Source organism: Gymnoscopelus braueri (assembly GCF_963280865.1).
Source record: "Gymnoscopelus braueri genome assembly, chromosome: 19".
NCBI classification, from domain to species: Eukaryota; Metazoa; Chordata; class Actinopteri; order Myctophiformes; family Myctophidae; genus Gymnoscopelus; species Gymnoscopelus braueri.
The window spans coordinates 27,619,742-27,638,647 of record NC_137621.1 but is presented as its reverse complement, the minus strand read 5'-3'; the positions used below and the strand labels follow the sequence as shown (position 1 = coordinate 27,638,647).

Here is an 18,906-nt window from a genome sequence, read left to right as displayed (position 1 = left end):
TCGAAACACAGAGGGGGGAATGTCAAAATATGACTTGTGAATGTATCCCAAAAACAATGTTTAAATTGTTTTTAAATGCTGGTATGGCAGAGCAAGAACATTTCCAATTAATACATGTTAGTTTGTCATTGTGTATTAGTGTCATATTATGATAATAATTATGGTCTGATCATTGAGTTTGTTCATTTAGGTGGTCAGCATGTCTGAGGATTGGATAAAACAGGAATTACTGCACTAGGCTCTGGGGTATCTTACCCAAGTAGACCATAAACATTAATGTACTGGAGTATACAGATGAAATGGTTTAGTTACATGGTAATGGTAAGACCACCGTGTCAGAGAAACAGCCCCAGGCTTCTTTTCTGGTGCATAAATCAACTTTTTAGTGAACACCCACACCTTCGTAGACGGAGTGACAAGGAAGCCTTTTTTATATAATGGTAACTATAGCTATTCCGTGATAGCTATAGTGGAAGATGGGTGAAGATAGGTACAAAACATGTTTCAAAACATAAAGCAATAATGCATGTAGCCTACTGTACCATGAAAAGACATGTATAGCCTCCTATTACCAGTTATATAACAGACTTCACTATTCACTATCTCAGCTACTCCTTATTGCTAATAATAAGTATTCTATCGTAATTAGGAAATGTGATTAGGCCAACGTGTGAAAATGGAACAAACATTTGCAAAAGTAACTTAACCACTTAAACCCCAGCATCGGTATTGTGGGGAAAGCTTTAGCTGAAAATAGCAGATCGACAAGCTCACAATGCAACATGCTGCGTCGACAATCGGCTATTTTCAGCGAAAGCTTCCCCCACAATAACAGAAAACAGAAAATACACTAGTATTGAGCCCTGAGGGACTCTGTTGGCGTTTACCCACATGGGGTTTAAGTGGTTAAGGCCTAAAACTTTTAAGGCCTCTGTGAAAGAACTTGAACTTGAGTTTTCAGAGCTAGTCAACCTCAGCCTGTGAGACGCTGTGGCTTTAAGAAGCCCCCACCGTCGCACAACAGGGGGGGCGTGAGCAGAATCCAGGAACAGCGATTGAAAAAAAAAAAAGATCCACCAGCGGACGGTTTCAAGTTCCCCCCGGCTGAAACCCTGCCTGATTTGTGGGCAATGTTGGGGATGTAGAAAAAAAAGGAAACCGGAGCAAAGAGAGAGCGAGCGAGAGAGAGAGAGAGAGAGCGAGCCAACACTAACTGGGTAGCTATGGAGATAGTAGGTTTTCCTGGTAGCTTCCTTTGACAGGTGTCGAGTGGGATAAAATAAAGTATCGAAACAGCCTCCATCATGTACGCCAAGGGTAAAGGAGCTGTGGTGCCCTCCGATAGCCAAGCCAGAGAAAAGTAAGTGAATTATTGCACTGTCACAACACAGATCCTGCTAAGTATGTGCTAGGTAGCTAAAGTTGCTAACTGATGTGTGAGCAAACCAGCTCAGTCAGTCACTCCAGAAGGTGCATGCATGTTCCATTCAGCTCTTTTGGCTGCAAAAAAAAAGTCATGTTTTGTTTAGTTTCTGTGTTGTATGTGCTACTTTTTTCCACGTATAGGTGCCTCTTTTGCATCCTCTCAACTCTTAAGCAGTGTCTTTGCATGGCTGTTAGCTCTACCAGCTAAGCTACTCGACCAGTTTCACTCTTGTCTTGTTTCTTCTCTCTGGTGCAAAAAGGCATAGTCTCGTATTTGATATAGTTGTCTTTTCAGTGCCCTCACTTATTTTTTTTTGCAACCAAGGACTTTCCTGCACGTGTGTGTGTGTGTGTTTGTTTGTAGAATAATGCATTTAAAACGACGTGCAATGGGGTTGTCTGGGGTGCGTTTATAATAATAATGGGGATCCCACTTCCATCTCTCTGTCCATTGCCTTAAAAAGCCTCATTTATACTTAGTTGCGTGTCGGCGTCGGGGCTCAGTAAATAGCAGATCTACAAGCTCACAACGAGTCACATTCGCGACGCGTTTGTGAGCTTGTAGATCTGCTATTTTACTGCACGCAACACCAAGCGTGCAACTAAAGTATAAATCAGGCTGTATGTGAGGAACAATGCGTTGGGGTGACCAGACGCCGTGCATTGTTGCTATAGCTAGCTTTTGTGTCGCCCGCTGAGCAGCAGATATAAAAATAGAATACATCTGTTTCGGGCTTTGTTACAAAGTAGCGAAGGAACGCGCTCTAAATTCGCCGCGTTCCAAAACGATGCTTCTCTCTCTCTGTCTGTCTGGTGTCTCTCTCTCTCGGTCCATTGTATCCACCAGTGTTGCCATGTCCTCTTATTATAAGCGATGTTTTTCTGTAAAGTTGCTTGTAAATATGGTTGGTTGCGGGGTTTTTTTGGGCTTGATTCTAGTGTTGTTTTAAACCAGTGTTTCTGAAACATTTTTGTGTCAAGGAACCCCAAATTAATATTTATTTTTCTGCTCGGACCCCTATCTGAAAATAGTTAATGCCATGGAGTGGGGTAGATTTGTGTTGTTATTCCACATTTTTCAAATATTATTAAATTATTTGTGGGGGGGGTTATCAGATTTACAAGCTCACAATGCGACGCGTTGTGAGCTTGTAGATCGGCTATTTTCAAACAGCCAATGTATTAAGTTTAAAGGGCGAAGGGCTCGCTTCTTTTTTGGGCTTGTTTTCATAGACCCGGTTGCTTGGTTCTCTCGCAAAACATGGCAACGCTGGTATCCACACATGACTGTTTTGGTCAGGAGCTCCAAGCTGCGCCGAGAACTTTTCTGCCCCTCACACACCGCTCTGCTCTCTGCTTTACCATTCCCAGTTGTGTGTTAACTTAAGCATGACGTGGGATCATCGCGCTCGTCGTTTTTGTCACATTAATGTCACATTAAGGCTTTCTTGTTTTGTTGACACGGCTGATAAAACTAACTAAGTTGGCCTGGCATGCATTAGCCTGGGGTAGCTGACTGTAGCAGGCAGCCCACCACCAATCCCTTTGTCTGCATGCATGCCTTGTTGTTCACAACCCGCACGTTTTCATCCCCGTCTCCAGTGTTGTCTCCGTTCACGTTCATCAGCAAACCCGAAAAACTTTGCATCATCTAAAATATGTCAGTGTTAATTGCATCAGAAATAAATGCCACTGTGTGTATGTATGGGCCGGCAACTTATTTGGGTGCTTACTTTCTGCTCGGAACAAAACCTGTGGATGCTTTCATTCAACTTATGTATGATTTGATCGATTTTAGAGCCTCACACAGTGTCCACAATTAATAGCAATAATTCTTGAATTTTTGTTGAATAAGTTACAGATGTATACAGATTATGGGACATTGTACACAATCGAATGTGCAGACACATCCCTTGATCAGATGGGCAACGAGTGCTCATCTGACCCGCCTGTCCCAGTCAGTGGGTTGGTCGGGGACTAAAGTGGAACAAACTAAGTTGTCAGGACTCGTGTAAACATGTGCGATTATCAGCACGTGTTTCATCACCTAAACTTTGTACAGCCCCATCACAAACTCCCTGCTTGAACCCCCTCCATCCTTTACCCCCTAACCCTCTCTCTGTAGATGCCTTTATCACCCCCCCCCCCCCTAACTCTCACTTCCCATGCTCTGCTCCTCAAAGTCCTCATCCCTCACTTCAGTGTTGAATTATTGAGACATTCAGACTAGCAGTCGCTCTCAGCCCTGCGTCAGAGCTGTGTGTGTGTGTATGTGCGACGGTGGGCAGACTTCATCCATGTTTAAAGAGGGGGTTTTGTTGGGAGCCTCGGGCAGGATGTCAGGTGTATTGGGCTGGCGGTGTGCAGCAGGGAGGTTTCTCACAGTGTCTGTGCGTGTGCTAATGTCCCTTTCTGGGAACATAGCAGGGAAGGAGGGGAGAGGGAGGTCACAGGGTCACCTCCTAGGTGTCAGAAGGGTGAGACGAGGGAGGGAGGTTGGGAGAACCAGGGAGAGGTCAGAGGTGAGGAGGACAGGAGCAGGATGGTGAATGTATACGTGTGGATGTTTGAAGTCCAGACTGATTTTGGAGTGTGTGGTCCCATCCCAGCTATGGGATGGGTGTGAGTTGATGCACAGTAAAATCCTCAGTGTCCACTTATCCATTTGTATCTGAGAGTGTACAACTAGATTTTATAGTGTAGTTTGTTTTTCTTTGTGTGTTGTGATGGTTAAATAGTGCTGGATGGCTGAACGCTGTCCCTTTTCCTCTCCTGACCATCATGACTCGACTGTTCCTCTGAACCTCTCCACCTCCTGCTGTTTTCCCCCTCAGGGTACCCTCCCTTTCTCACACACACACACACACACACACACACACACACACACACACACACACACACACACACACACACACACACACACACACACACACACACACACACACACACACACACACACACACACACACACACACACACACACACACACACACACACACACACACACACACACACCCCTTCTGTTAGCAAGACCAGTTTTATCAATCTACTTCGCACAGCCAATTCTTTGCAGACACGCCTTTCTGACTGTGTTACTTCAGTCTTTGTTTTTATGTTTATGATCAGTTTACTTTATTACAGTGTGAAAGTACTACGTTACTTTTATCTGTTGTGCTTATCAGTGTAGCACTGTGTAGCTGGTGCTGTATAAATAAAGTTTATCAATATTGTCCTTCGCTCCCATCACACTGAATGCATTATACCACCGCTTCTCCTGGTCTACTCCTTCACCAACTTCTCTTCTCTGTGAGCTAGCTTGTGTGTTTTAATAATGCAGTAGGCCAGGTGCATGCACACACAGCCCCCTCACAACACACACACATATTAAATTTTCATCTGCAGCCTCTTGGTTGGGGGTGGGGGGGGTTGCAGACTAGTGTGATCCTCCCATCCACTGATATAAGACCTCCTCCTAAACTACTCTCTTTAAGTCAAAGTGTTAGTTTTGCTCAAAGGTACGGAGTAAAAAAAATCCCATGTAGAGGCATACTGTCTGTAGTTTGTGTGTGTTTTCTAAATTTGATGATGTCTGTGTAATCAATACAGCACCGGTATCACATGACCAATATAACATATCCCTGCATTCGATAAGACTTTTTTTTATTTTAATCTTAAGCTTCTCTCAGTACCATATATCTTTATACGTGATTGTTCTTCCTTCACTGGTCCCGAACATACTTAGGTTCAGGTTCGGGACCTCTCACCCAATCAGTGTTAGTGGCATGCTCTACCAATTGAGCTACACAGGTACACTAAATGGTAGCGAGGAGCGGGGATGAAACGAGGTCAGTGTGAATACCACGCAGGTGTGTGTGTGTGTGTGTGGCCTGTGCCTTGACTGACCTACAAGTGACAGTGAGTCACACTCTACACCAGCGGTCACAGAGAGCTTTGTGACCTACAAATCACTAGGAGCCTCAGAAAGTGGTCAAATTCCCCTGGCTAAAGTGGTCAAGTGTGCGTGTGTGTACGAGAGTGGGAGAGCGCGAGTGACTTACTCCCTAAGTGGAGCCACAGTCTTGGGCCTCTTAAAAGCGCTGGTCATTTGTACGACTAGCAACCTGTCTGACGGTGTGTTGAATTAAACAAGTAGTTACGTGCAGGGGGTGTAGCTCCTCTGCCGGATGCATCGCTGTTGTGTAACATGATAGATATGTTTACATTGCAACAAGATGAAGTAGTGTAAGTCATATCAGGAAGTTTAGAATTCAAGACTACCTCAGTTCTTGTTTGTTTGTTCATGCTCTCTGCCTATGTCTGTCACCCTGTCTGGGTGTCTGCATGCCTATGTGTTGTTTTGTTATCTTTGTGAGATAGACAGTCTGTGAAAGGGGAACACCCTTGGCTATTTATTACCCTTCCTAGTAGGACAGCCCACTGTACACACACACACACAGACGGAGCATTCTAAAACTATGCAGACAGCTGAAGAGGAGGCATAGTGACTGCAGTATTTAGTCAAGGATGTCAGCTTGTGCGTGCATGCAGCATGGGTTTGTGTGCGAAGCCTTGACGGAATATTATTGTTTGTGTGGTTGTTCTATGAGTATCAACGCAGTATCAACGCCTTGCATCATGACACTCCAATTCTCTGTCATGGCTTTGAACCCCGTCTCCTGAAACACATTGATCTGTTCTGCAATCAGTCTCTGTCTATAGCCTCCTCTGTAACTGGTATTCATTTGCAGGGAGACTATGGATGCCTCTGATCCCACAGTTTAAGATACATTTATCTCAGTGTCCGCAACTTGGAATATGCTCAATGCTCATCAGCAGTTTTATACCAAACAGCTAAACAATACAACATATACAACAGTGTTGCAGAAGTTTGAAGATTTCAGCACTGTCCTTCGCAGAAGTTGAAACAAACTCCACGATGGCTTGATTATCTCAAGACTGTCCCATTGATCTGTCCATTGACTAATGATAGGGCTATGACACTGAGCCACTGTCCCTCTCATTAGGGTCTATTGGCCTGCCAGTGCAAAGTCTGCTCCGGGCACACAGGGCTCTGTCATATCCACGCTGCCGGTCGATTGATGGTCCATTAACAGCCTATTAAACACAGCTAAGTGAAGGAGTTAGGAGGACAATGTTAGGCCGATGGGGTTTCCTTCTCCACAGCATGGTTCTGCTGTCTGTTAATAGACCACAGTAAATTGACATTTTTCCCCCCAAGTGTTGGTGGCCCACTATACTACTGGTAGTGATTTTAAAAGAAAACCAAGTCTGGCAAAAAGCTTTTTGAAATATTGTCAGCTTTTGTGACAAATTTGTCTTGGTAATTTTTCCCCCTGGGTCTGCTGTGTTTGTGTGGGTGTAGCAGAGTAGCCCGGCCTGTAGCCCAGAAGCCCAATATCTCTCTTGCCCAAGGGGGATTCTCCTTTCAATGAGCGGTAGATGTTGGACATCATGACGTTATAAAAAGGTCTGTAATGTTCACCATACGGCCCGCAGCACAAGCAACCAGGATGGAGATATTAGTTTCCCCATCTCCTTTGCATCTCTGTTCTCCATAATATGCCATAAGCTTTCCGCTCCATAGTTAGCGTTATGGATATGATTTTGGATTGTGATATTAAAGATGATGTTAAACGCAACATGACACTAATTATGTCACATCAAGCACAGACAAGGACTTTTAAAAGGGAGTTGTTGTTTGAGGAGACATTACATTATGTGTTAAATAGCTCTATATTCTGATAGTACTCATTGCTATAGAGTGTTAAGTATCTCTCCAGCTGTTTAGTAAACGGAAAATACATGTTCAGGTCGGGATACCAATTTCATCCAATCAGGAGAGGGAACTCTTACAGGATAAGCAAGTGAAATTGGAAGATCAAAGACAACGAAATGACAAGACAAATTGGGAATGAGCAGACAAAATTGTAATTGAAACACTATAAAACTGCAGCTCATAAATGAGTACTCTCTCCTGAGTCCTGATTGGATGAAATCGGTGACCCACCCGAAAAAAGACCTGGAGAGACAGGGAGACTACTTTTACTGAACAGACACGCTATAGCAATGATTTCTATCAAAATATAAAGCTTTCATTTTGAACCAAAAAAATATCACTTACAGCACTTTTTTATTTTTTAAATCGATCGCTATAATGTTTCACCATTGGCATCTGGGTAAAACCCATAGGATTCCCAAATACAAGAGGTTCCTTTTTTAATATATACTTAAGGATGATATCGTCCATGCGGACATTGATTTCATGAGCTCCGTGCTTTCATGAGCTCCGTGCTGTAATGTAACTCCCTCTTTAAAAGATGACGGAAACTTATTTAGTCCAACAATGGTTTGGTCTTTTATTAAACTCTCAATAACAACTAACAAGTTAACTCCCAAGTCTCAAATACATCTTTCCATCTCTGCAAGCAACAGGTCCAACTCCCATCTCAAACAGTCGATGCCTTCCGGATTACCGTAATTCCTCTAACCTTGTGCATGGTAAATCTTTACCGTATGCGTCACCCTCCCCACCCCTCCTACTCCCGACACCCCCTTATGATCTTATCATGTATGGCTGAATTTTATGTTTATGGCCACAAATCATGATGGGGATGTCAGTGTCTGTCAGTGGTCCTCAAACTTTTTCATGGCAAGGACCTCCAAAATGATATGTATTTGGCCGCGGACCCCCTTCTCAAAATATTTTGTTCCAGGGACCCCCAGAAGCAAAGATTTGAGTTACATACAAATGTTCACTTTAAAAATATATAAGATTTGCACAAACTTTCACGATTTTTCAAAAAGTAGCGCGGCTATGAGCTTGTATATCTGCTATTGTTGAATAGCCAAAGACATCTAAAATGACATAGATGCGTTCCAGGCTTTAATCGGTTAAAATATTTTGTTGACCGGAGTCCCCCGAGGGTCTCATATTAGGCCCCCTCTGTTTTTCACTCTACACCAAATCTCTGCTGAAAATAGCAGATCTACAAGCTCACAAAGTATCGTGACACGTTGTTAGCCTAGATCTGCTGTTTTTGCAGATGTTTGCGTCAGAATAGGGACGCTAGGGTTTATGTGGTTAAGTATTTTCACATTTTGGTTTGTCAAGTGTTTCACACAAGTTCTTTTGGTTATTTGTGTTGGTGGCAGCCTGGGGTGGATTAGATTCACAATGTAGCTGGCGGCGTAAAAGACTGTGTATATGCAACACGAGTAGCACTGTTGGTATCATATTGTGCCAGTTTGGGGAAATCTATTTGTGGTGTACCTCCCTGATATTGTGGTGGGTTGCCCCAAATATAATGTGTGTAATGGTGTGCAGGTTGGTGCCTTGCATGGTTTCTTCTGCCATCGGTGTATGAATGTGTGTGTGAATGGGTGATCTATGTAAAGCGCTTTGGATAAAAGTGCTATATATATGCACCATTTACCATTTATGGGAATATTTAGAAGTGCCTTTCTTTTTGGGGGGGAGGGGGGGGAGAGAGTCACCTGGATTGGTTTCATAGCACCCTGGGAGTTCCCAAAAAACTAAAATGTTGCTCTTTTGTTTTCCAGGTTAGCATTATATGTGTACGAGTACCTGCTACACGTGGGAGCACAGAAATCCGCACAGACCTTCCTATCTGAGGTAAGATGTCATCCACCACACGTGTAGAGAAAAGAGATTTGGTTTAGAGAAAAAAGGAGCGGACCAAGTATAGAGCCCTGGGGTGCCCTAGTCAACTAAATATATAGGGTTTAAGTGGTTAATCACATATAATGACAGACACAGGTTTCTTTTTTACTGATAAAATATTGCCTTTGAAATGTTGTAGAAGTATGCCTATTGCCTAGTGTGGTTAGAAATAGTGAACATATGGATGTAATATACACAAAAAAGGTGCACAAAAATAAATTTGTTACCCAAAAAAAAATGTCTGTACCAGGATTATCACTGTAGGCAAAATTGTCCAGCTCTACTATGCCGCAGGTCAGGGTTGGGCCTTGGCCGCCATGCCGTGGCTCCAGTCCTCTTCATGTCTCCTTTTTAAAATGACTTGACACAGACGTTGATTGAAGTAGAGAAGGCTCTGATACTTCTCCCATGAGGAGATGAGACGGAGATATGAAAAAGGTGGGGGGACTGGTCACAGAGTTCTGTGATCAAGCTAATATGACCTGAAATCAGGGTCTTGAGAATTTATGAATGTAAAAGACTTAATGTGAATGAGATGTATTACGTCACTTTGCCTCAGCATGGTACTGGCTCAACTCTACTTGACTCTACTCGTGTTACTTCGTATTCCATTGCAGATTGGAGCACCTTAATGTAGCTGGACGTCAGTGACATACAACACAACAGTCTGTGCTGGAGAATGCTAAACAATGCTAAAGTTAAAGCTAATGCTGTCTGGAAACGTAGTTTCCCGAAAATGTAACGGTATCCACATCTGAACATAACTTATATCTATTTTACCTGTACAGTGAAACATTTGGTAACATTTAGGTGAGAAATGGGCTATGCAGTTACTCAATATTGATTAATTTCACATTTACAACGGCTAGTTTTAAAGTTTAACAGTATTCGGGAGCTTCCATGCAGTATAGGCAAGTATAGTGACAATTCTCTCTGAAGCAGTAGTCTGCAGTGTTTTACTGTCAGCTTTTGGTATCTTCAGAATCAGAATCAGTTTTATTGTCACATCACAGGTTTACAAGGTAAAAGAGTGGGTGAAATTCTTTTTTGTACATCGTTCCCAGATTCAGCTTGGAACCTTGATGGAGATCATACCAAAAAAGTACCAGGTAGAGTGAAGTCAAGTGGAGCCGGTAGCATGCCGTGGAAAAGCGGCATTATTGGGCCACAACAAAGGAGTCGTGACAGGATTCGATAGAAATTCACATCTCTCGTCTCCACCTCCTCTCTACTGCGGTGCTCATTTCCTTGGGGATACAGAAAGTTAAAAGGAAGAATAGCACACACATGCACTGAGAGAGCGAGAAAGCAAAAGAGTTTGGGGAAGACGGTCAGATGTGTATCACTGCCGCAGAGGCCATTGACAGTCTGAGACGGACTGATTATATGTTCTTAACCCCTGCACCTGCAGACATAATCCTCTCTCCAACAGCTACAAGTGACCTCCTCTCCTCTCCTCTCCTCTGTCCTCTTTCTGTTTAGATTCGATGGGAGAAGAACATTACATTAGGGGAGCCTCCTGGATTCCTCCATTCCTGGTGGTGGTGAGTGTTATATATATACCTTGGCCTTGTGTGTGACACAACTAGTTTTCGGATTTGCTTGCTTCGATTGACCTACCTGTTACGTTCTTATTAGGAACTTAATATTCACCAGGTGTACATCACAGAATAATACAGTGTAGCGGTTGCCTCTTTGTGTATGTGTGGGGTGGTGGGCATCCATGCCCCAAAGCACAATTCATTGTTTTTGAAACCCTGGTAGCCCTGATATTTAAATTCATTATTTTGGAAGTGATGTTTTTTAAGTTTCATGGACTCTAGAATCCATGAAACCTGTTCAAAGTAGTTAAATCTGACAACCTTAGTTCCTGAAGCAGTGACTCCTCTTTGAAGATGTGAGAGTTCTCCACTGGCGGCAGCTAATATCGAAGCGACCAAGGCTCGGGGGTCGAGCAGCCTCGCTCACCGAGGGCGTGACCCCTCCCTCTCCCCGTCTTCATTGCCACCTCCCCCGCCGCCCGTGCCCCCCTCCACTCCTTCTCTCCTGAAACAATAGATCCAGATGGTTAGGGAATGGCTTCCCCCGACATTCCCCTCCCCCTCCTCACCCCCTTGTCACCCTTTATCCCCCCCCACCCCTTTCTCCTTTGTTCACGTGAGAGAGAGCGACTCTTTAGCAGATTAACCCGTTGCATTCCAGGTTCCTTTGTGTCACCTCTCCTCTTTCCTGTCTTCCTCCTCCTCCCCCCTCCCCTCCTGTCATTTGTGCCCCAGGGTTGGTAGTTGGCCTTAGGGGTCACCACCTTAAGCACCCATCAGCTATTTCACTTGCTTTCAGGTGCCCTTATTCTCATTGCCATTTACTGACCAACCCTAGTTGGCAAAAGTGGCAGGGATATTTTCAAAATGTCCTCTATCCTGCTTGTCTGTCCGGATGAAGGTCTAACGACCGAAACGTCGAATAAAGAGCTAAATTTTTTCTGACAGTGTGCAGGTCCTATTCTTTGGTTTAACCATCAGAGATCTCCTCCAAAATGTCCTCTAAAAACCTACCCAACAATAACAAAAATGGGTGTAACTAGTTTCTGTACACCGCTGACCAATCTGCTCTAACTATGAAAATGAACAATGAAAAATGTGTGTTACCTGTTCAGCAACAAAAAAAAAGCATAAATCTAAATCTCACAAAGGGCTTTACCTCATACTATTTGTTTACATTTTATGCGCGTGTATTATTAATACTTTGTTCAACAAAGTTGAGCTGTTTTTCAAATATTGTATTTACGTTGAATTATTTTCCGTCCCAAGCATTTAACCTCAGTTTTGGATTGTAGGCAAGCAGGCCAAATAAAGTCGCAGGGATGTCCAAATAAAGAACTCAAAAAGTCCACATGACAGCTGTCATGTTAAAAGCAGTTTTGTCAAGGTACAGGCCTAAGCCGACACCAACACGAGTGAGTCCGCCCGTGTGTGTTGGCTCTTTGCTGGGCATTTGAAATGGCTCCCTGATAGACGATTAGGCCTCTCGTTAGCCATGTCCCTGTTTCACTGGGTTTATAGCACTTCCATTAAATCAATACACAAAGACCTTTCACTGATTCAATTAGGACCTCTTAGACAGGTACCACTGCTCAACACAGGCAATTAGCGCGCTCTTTTTGAGTTTGTGTGTGGGTGTGTGTGTCAACGTCATTATTTGTGTGAACTCATCTCAGAAGACTCACACAGTCAACCGAATGCTTCAGCAGTAGCTTGTATGGAAATTTGACTTGTCTCCTTCCTTTCTGTGTCCACTTGTGAATACATATGTGTTTTTATGAGTGAGAGAAGGGGGATTGAAAATGATGCTGTAGCTTTAAAGGGATAGTTCACCCAAAATATGACTTATTTTCTATCAATTACGCACCCCATGAAGCCTTGAATTCATGTATATTTTTTTAGTTTTTGTCGCATTCCTAAGCCAATAATTTGATTACCTGTGGCGGCTCCGGTAGGAGATTCAAAGTGTCAACTTTGAGTCTCCTACCGGAGACATTAGCATCTTTCCACCGGTAATCGATAGAAGAAAAGTCATTTTGGGGGTGAACTATCCCTTTAAGGCTGGGAAATATAGCTATATTATATCGATACTAGACTAGGTATTGTCTGGGAATTTGGATACCATAATATCGTGAAATAGTATAAGTGTTGTCTTTTCCTGGTTTTAAAATTATAGTAAAGTGATATAATGTTCTAACCTTACCTGACTGTTCTAGCTGTCCTATTATTTGCCTTTACCCACTTAGTTATTGTATAAGCGTTACTGATGATTCATTCTGAAAAATCTCATTATGTAAATTTTGAAGTAGCAATAATCATCCCATTCCCTACAATATACTTGGTCAAAGATGTCATGATATTTGATTTTGTCCATGTGGCCCAGCCCTACTGTAGCATGTTTAAGAAGGAGTGGGAGCGTAAAAGAATGTACATTTGTGCACTCTCTCAGTTAAATTAGCACTGATCATTTTACAGGTCCATTTAGTTAAAGTTTGTACACTATCAGACTTGAATGTCACTGAAAATGTTACTGTGTAGAGAGACTGTCAGTGAGAGCATGTGAATGGGTTATGAATAGCTGTTACACATGATTTACTGGTAATGCCACGTTCAGTAACCTCTGGCCTCCTTTCTTCCTGTTGCAGTGTATTCTGGGATTTGTACTGTGCAGCTCCGGACCGAAGGGAGACATGCGAACACTCCAGCGAGGCGAAGGCCTTCCATGACTACGTAAGTGACAGACCGGCGCTGCAGCCAATTGCTGCTCAGTGTGATGTCCATGGGTGGAATGCAAGCTTTATTTTAACCACTTAAACCCTATTATACTTTGTTGACCGGGGTCCCCCAAGGGTCTATACTTGCCCCCCACACCAAATCTCTCGGCCGAAAATAGCTGATCTCAAAGCTCACAACGGTGTGAGCTTGTCGATCAGCTGTTTTCGCTGAATGTTCGCCTATTATGACGTGCCAACAATAGGGACGCATGGGTTCATGCGGTTAAATATTACTTAGTCATTTTAGGAATTTGTTTCTTTCCATAACTCTCTGGAAAACAATCCATCCCTGTGCATTTCAGTGCCAGGATTAGTGTGTGTGGGAAGCAGGTAGGGGTGTTTTTGACTTGCTCAAGGGCACTTTGACAGGCATCCAGAGTTTTGTCATTGCAGGATGCCTGTCATTTTTTGTTTATGAGGTGGTTTCTCTAACCACCAGGTTACCCTGTCTTCTGGTTTTGATGATTAACTACAGCTGACCAGGAGATATTCAATAGTTGTGTGTGTGTGTGTGTGTGTGTGTGTGTATTCATTTGCATGTGTGTGGTGATGCATGTCTGTTGCCACAGCCAGTGTGTGTATATATGAATGTCATGTGTTGTGACTGACATTGTGTGTATCTGTCTTTAGCCTGTCTCCACTTTGGCCAAGAAAGCGTGTGTGTGTGTGTGTGTGTGTGTGTGTGTGCGCGTGTGCGTGCGTGTGTGTGTGTGTGTGTGTGTGTGTGTGTGTGTGTGTGTGTGTGTAGTGTGGGGAGATAATGGAATAGAGTTCTAATCCGGTAATCCCAGCACTGGGCCGGGGCTAAGCCGGGGATTTGGGGGGGGTTGTGTGAGTGCGTGCGTGTGTGTGTGTGTGTGTGTGTTTGGGGTGGGGTGGGGGGTAGCAGCTCTGGCAGCCAGCCCAGAGAGGGGGCCTTTCACACCATCGGTGCCAGAGCGCTAGTTAACCGCGCATGTGTGTGTGTGCATACATGTAGATCAGTGTGCTACATGGTTCTGTGTATATATGTGTGTGTGTGTGTGTGTGAGTGAGTGTACATGTACATCAGTGTGCTAGGGTGCTCTGTGTGTGTGTGTGTGTGTGTGTGTGTGTGTGAGTGTACATGTACATCAGTGTGCTAGGGTGCTCTGTGTGTGTGTGTGTGTGTGTGTGTGTGAGAGTGTACATGTACATCAGTGTGCTAGGGTGCTCTGTGTGTGTGAGTGTGTGCGTACATGTAGATCAGTGTGCTACATGGTTCCGTCTGTGTGTGTGTGTGTGTGTGTGTGTGTGTGCACATGTACATCAGTGTGCTAGGGTGCTGTGTGTGTGTGTGTGTGTGTGTGTGTGCGCGAGTGTGTGCGTACATGTAGATCAGTGTGCTACGTGGTTCCGTCTGTGTGTGTGTGTGTGTGTGTGTGTGTGTACATGTACATCAGGGTGCTCTGTGAGTGTGCGTACATGTAGATCAGTGTGATACATGGTTCTGTCTGTGTGTGTGTGTGTGTACATGTACATCAGTGTGCTAGGGTGCTGTGTGTGAGCGTGTGCGTGTGCGTACTTGTTGATCAGTTTGATGGTGATTTGGTGTGTGTGTGTGTGTGTGTGTGCGTGCGTGCATTCAGATCAATGTGCTACGTGGCTCGGTGTGTGTGTACGTGCATACACATGTATATTGGTGTGCTACATGGTGCTGTGTGTATGAGTGCGTGTAGGTAGATCAGTGTGCCACATGGTGTATGTGTGCTTGTGTGTACATGTAGATCAGTTTGCCACATGGTGTGTGTGTGTGTGTGAGTGAGTCCATAGTGTGTACATGTATATCAGTGTGGTGTGTGTGTGTGTGGATCAGTGTGCTATATGGTGGTGTGTGTGTGTGTGTGTGTGTGTGTCCATGTAGATCAGTGTGCTACATGGTGCTGGCTGTCTGGTTCTAACAGTGATAAAACAGAGGAGATGGAACCAGTTTAATTTTGGCTCCATCCCCCTCAGGCTGCTCTCGGAGCGCAGGTCCTCTCTGCCACCCGCCTCCAATAGACGGAGCTGCTGAGAGGACGTGCACACCGCAAAATGCTGAGCGTTCATTTAAACTCTCGAGAGTGTAAAACTGGACCTGTACTGATGAACACTCAGGATTTTACTGTGGCTATAGGGAGAGAGGAAGAGAGAGGGAGGAAAAAAACGCATTTCACCTCACTTGGAAAGAACACCCCCGATCTTATTTTAGGATGATTGCGAGTCGACATGTTGAGGTGTGTTATCTCAGTCTTCTGCGCCTGGGGTTTACACAGAGCTAAAGGTTTATTTATGCACAGTCAAGGAGGCTATGCTTTCTTTCTACACAGTAAAATCCTCAGTGTTAAAGGGATGTTTCACTTTAAAACACTTTTTCACGTCTACTCTGACTTTTTATGTAAACCCCTTTAAATGGCTTGATTCAATATTTAGATATTTCATTTTCATTTGCCCCTATATAAGCACATTCAACTTAAAATGCCACGTTAACCAAGTTAGACTCATTGAAAGCAGACTTCCCTGGTTCTGGTGACTGATATTGTCCTGATGCACGAGGAGACCGTCATTTTTCTACTACATATTATTTCATGCTTGAATTTCATGGATTTCATGCATGGACTTGATGCAACATTACAATACAGAAAATATTAACATAAAATAACTTTGAAAAAAAATGCTGGTCTCCTCATGCATTAGAAGGACAATATCAGTCACCAGAAGCAGGGACGTGTGTTTTCAATGAGTCTGAAATTGAATGGGGTTATGAGTGGGTGTGTCTGATCAAACATCAAAATCTAAATATTGAATTGAAAAAACTGTTGGGTGCACATAAAAGGCTGAGAAGATGTGAAATCTGGGAACCCATTCGGTAAAAATATAGGGAATTTCTTTTTTACCTCTGGGTTCACCACCTCTTTTTTTGTGTAGAAACAGTAACTCGGTTTGGGTCCTCTCCTTTCTTAGTCCACTTCCTTCCGGGTGCTTCTGTGTTTATTCCTAACAACAACATTACATGTTTAGGGCAGTGGTGCTGACAGATTCTGTAATGTGGAAATGACCCCAGAAGTACTTTTAAGTAGTTGATTTTCAGAGAACGTGTAACCAAATGGACCAGTCAGTTACCCAGCGGTAACGCTGAGAGTGTACAAATGTAACATCTTACAATTGTCCAGCCTTAGTTGAACAGTGAGGATTTTTACGCTGTACGTGTAAGCTAAGGGCCAGCGGGCGCGCTAGGAAGTGCAGCACGGTAGCAGGAGTTCCCTCACTGTTGTTATTTCTGTGTAACTGGAGAGCTGCTCGGTGTCAGGGCTCAGGCTAATTATTATTGCTCATAAGTATCCAGTTGCTTTTAATGCTGTCAGTGCCCAAGAAGGCTGTTGTTACACAGACCCTGATGGACTTGATGGATACTCTGTAAAATCCTCTGCGTTAATTTAACTCAGAGTATACAAATGTAACCAAATGGACCTGTAAGGATCCATTTGGCTACATTTGTACACTCTCAGAGTTACAAATGGATAAATTAACACTGAAGAGTTTACTGTGTAGACAGCTGGATTGTTGCCAGCTTCTTCTCTTTTCACCTTATCTTCACTGCATCCTCTCCTCTCTTCTCTGAACTTGATACTATGCATCTTTGCATTACCATCTGTGTTTAAAATCATTTGTTAAAAATCCTCCTGGCTTTCCTGGACTGCTTCTCATATTTCTTTCCCCCTCTTCTTTCCCTCTCTTTCCTTCCCCTTGTTCCTGTTCTGTCACTCCCTCCCTTGGCCACACATCTGCCGCTGTGGTTCTGTCACTTCTCTCACTCCTTCGTCCCCACGCTCTCTCTCGCTCGCTCGCTCGCGCTCTCTCTCTCTCTCTCTCTCCGCTGTGCATGTTGTGCAACTCAAGCCTCTCCGCGCTGTTTCTCACAGCTTGCGGTTTCTGCTTGACACCCCCACATCTGCATCTGTGGTGCTGGTGGTGCACACATCTCTCACTCTCTCTCCCTCCGTCTCCTGCGTTTTCTCTCTCTGTCTCCTGCGTTTTCTCTCTCTGTCTCCTGCGTTTTCTCTCTCTGTCTCCTCCATTCTCTCTGTCTCTCTCCTGCATTCTCTCTCTCTCTCCTATATTCTCTCTCTCTCTCTCTCTCTCTCTCTCCTATTTTCTCTCCCCCTCTCTCTCTCTGTCTGCCAACTGCATTTTCTCTCTCCTGTGTTCTCTCACTCTCTCTCACTCATCTCCTGTGTTTTCTCTTGCTCTCTCCCTTGCATCTTTGCTCTCTCCTGTATTTTCTCTCTCCCTCTTGAGTTCTTTTACTCTGTCCCCTGCATTCTCTCTCTCTCTCTCTCCCCCCTCTCTCTCTTTCCCTCTCTGTGTCTCTCACTCTCTCTCTCCCCTGCGTTTTCTCTCTCCCTCTTGAGTTCTCCCTCTCTGCACATGCTCTTTAGCCTCCCTCCTTCAGCATATCTCTTACTCTCTCCTTCACCCGACATAGCAGTCCACCCCCTCCCTCTCCTCTCTCATCCACCTTATCTCTCACCCCCCTCTCCCTATCTCTTCGCTGACTATCCCCCCTCCGCCCCCACCACTCCCCCTCGTTGCTGCCACCACACATGCACCACCACCACCACCACCTCTATTCCCCAGAGAAGATTGATTGGCTAATCTAGCTGTTTACCCACAATGCCTAGTGTCGGTGAGGAGGAGAGAGCGGTGTGGATAACATGAAAACAAGAAGGAAGAGTCACGCTATTTGGAAAATAGAGTTTGAACACTCTGAACTAGAGAGAGAGAAGGCTTCCTCTCATCTGGATGTTACACAAATACAGGTGTAACATCAGTGCAATAAATGGTTTATATGTCTACGAGATTGTGATGGCTGAACATGAATAAACTGTCTCGGCCAAAAATGCCGTCTGTATGACCATCCGTCCACTCGTTTCTTCTATTTTCTCAACTTACGTGACTACTGACTATTGCTTGTGTACGGTAAATACTTTTGTGAAAGCACCAACACAGACAACCCCACAATAATATTGAATATCGCGACATTTGGACCAACATTTTGTGATATTTGATTTTGTCCATATTGCCCCGGCCCTAAATATTAAATACTGTGCATAGGAACAGCTACGTTTACAGGCATTGCTCAGCAATGCCAACAATATCAACACCTGTTTGTCTGGCTTTCAGTATTCCACATCACAATCTGAATGTGACATCCTGAAGCCTGATATACACTTTGTTGCACACTGGTGTCGCATGCCAGTAATAGCTGATTTCCAAGATCGCAACACGTGCAGTGACACGGTGTGAGTTTGTATAGATGGACTATTTTTGGTACAAATCAAGCCGGGCAGACATGCAGGCTGAGTTGCATACCATGAGCTAATGAGAGTGCGTGTTTGAGTATGACTCATGACCTTTATGTCTCATCTTTCATCATGACGTTCTTCACTGTGGAGACGATCTGATG

The 18,906-nt window shown here is 44.1% G+C and overlaps 1 protein-coding gene across 4 annotated transcripts in view; it reads left to right on the top strand.

Annotated features, from left to right (window-relative positions):
* The first annotated feature begins 1,112 nt into the window (after positions 1 to 1,112).
* LOC308075339 (single-stranded DNA-binding protein 3) overlaps positions 1,113 to 18,906 on the top strand; it is a 48,677-nt gene continuing 30,883 nt past the window's right edge. For all 4 annotated transcript variants that reach the window (XM_080415168.1, XM_080415167.1, XM_080415166.1 and 1 more), the window contains exons 1-4: positions 1,113 to 1,360; positions 9,007 to 9,079; positions 10,610 to 10,671; positions 13,314 to 13,398. In XM_080415168.1, the coding sequence (XP_080271294.1) occupies positions 1,305 to 1,360; positions 9,007 to 9,079; positions 10,610 to 10,671; positions 13,314 to 13,398 (276 nt within the window). In that variant the 5' untranslated portion in view covers positions 1,113 to 1,304. The remainder of the gene's footprint in view (positions 1,361 to 9,006; positions 9,080 to 10,609; positions 10,672 to 13,313; positions 13,399 to 18,906) is intronic.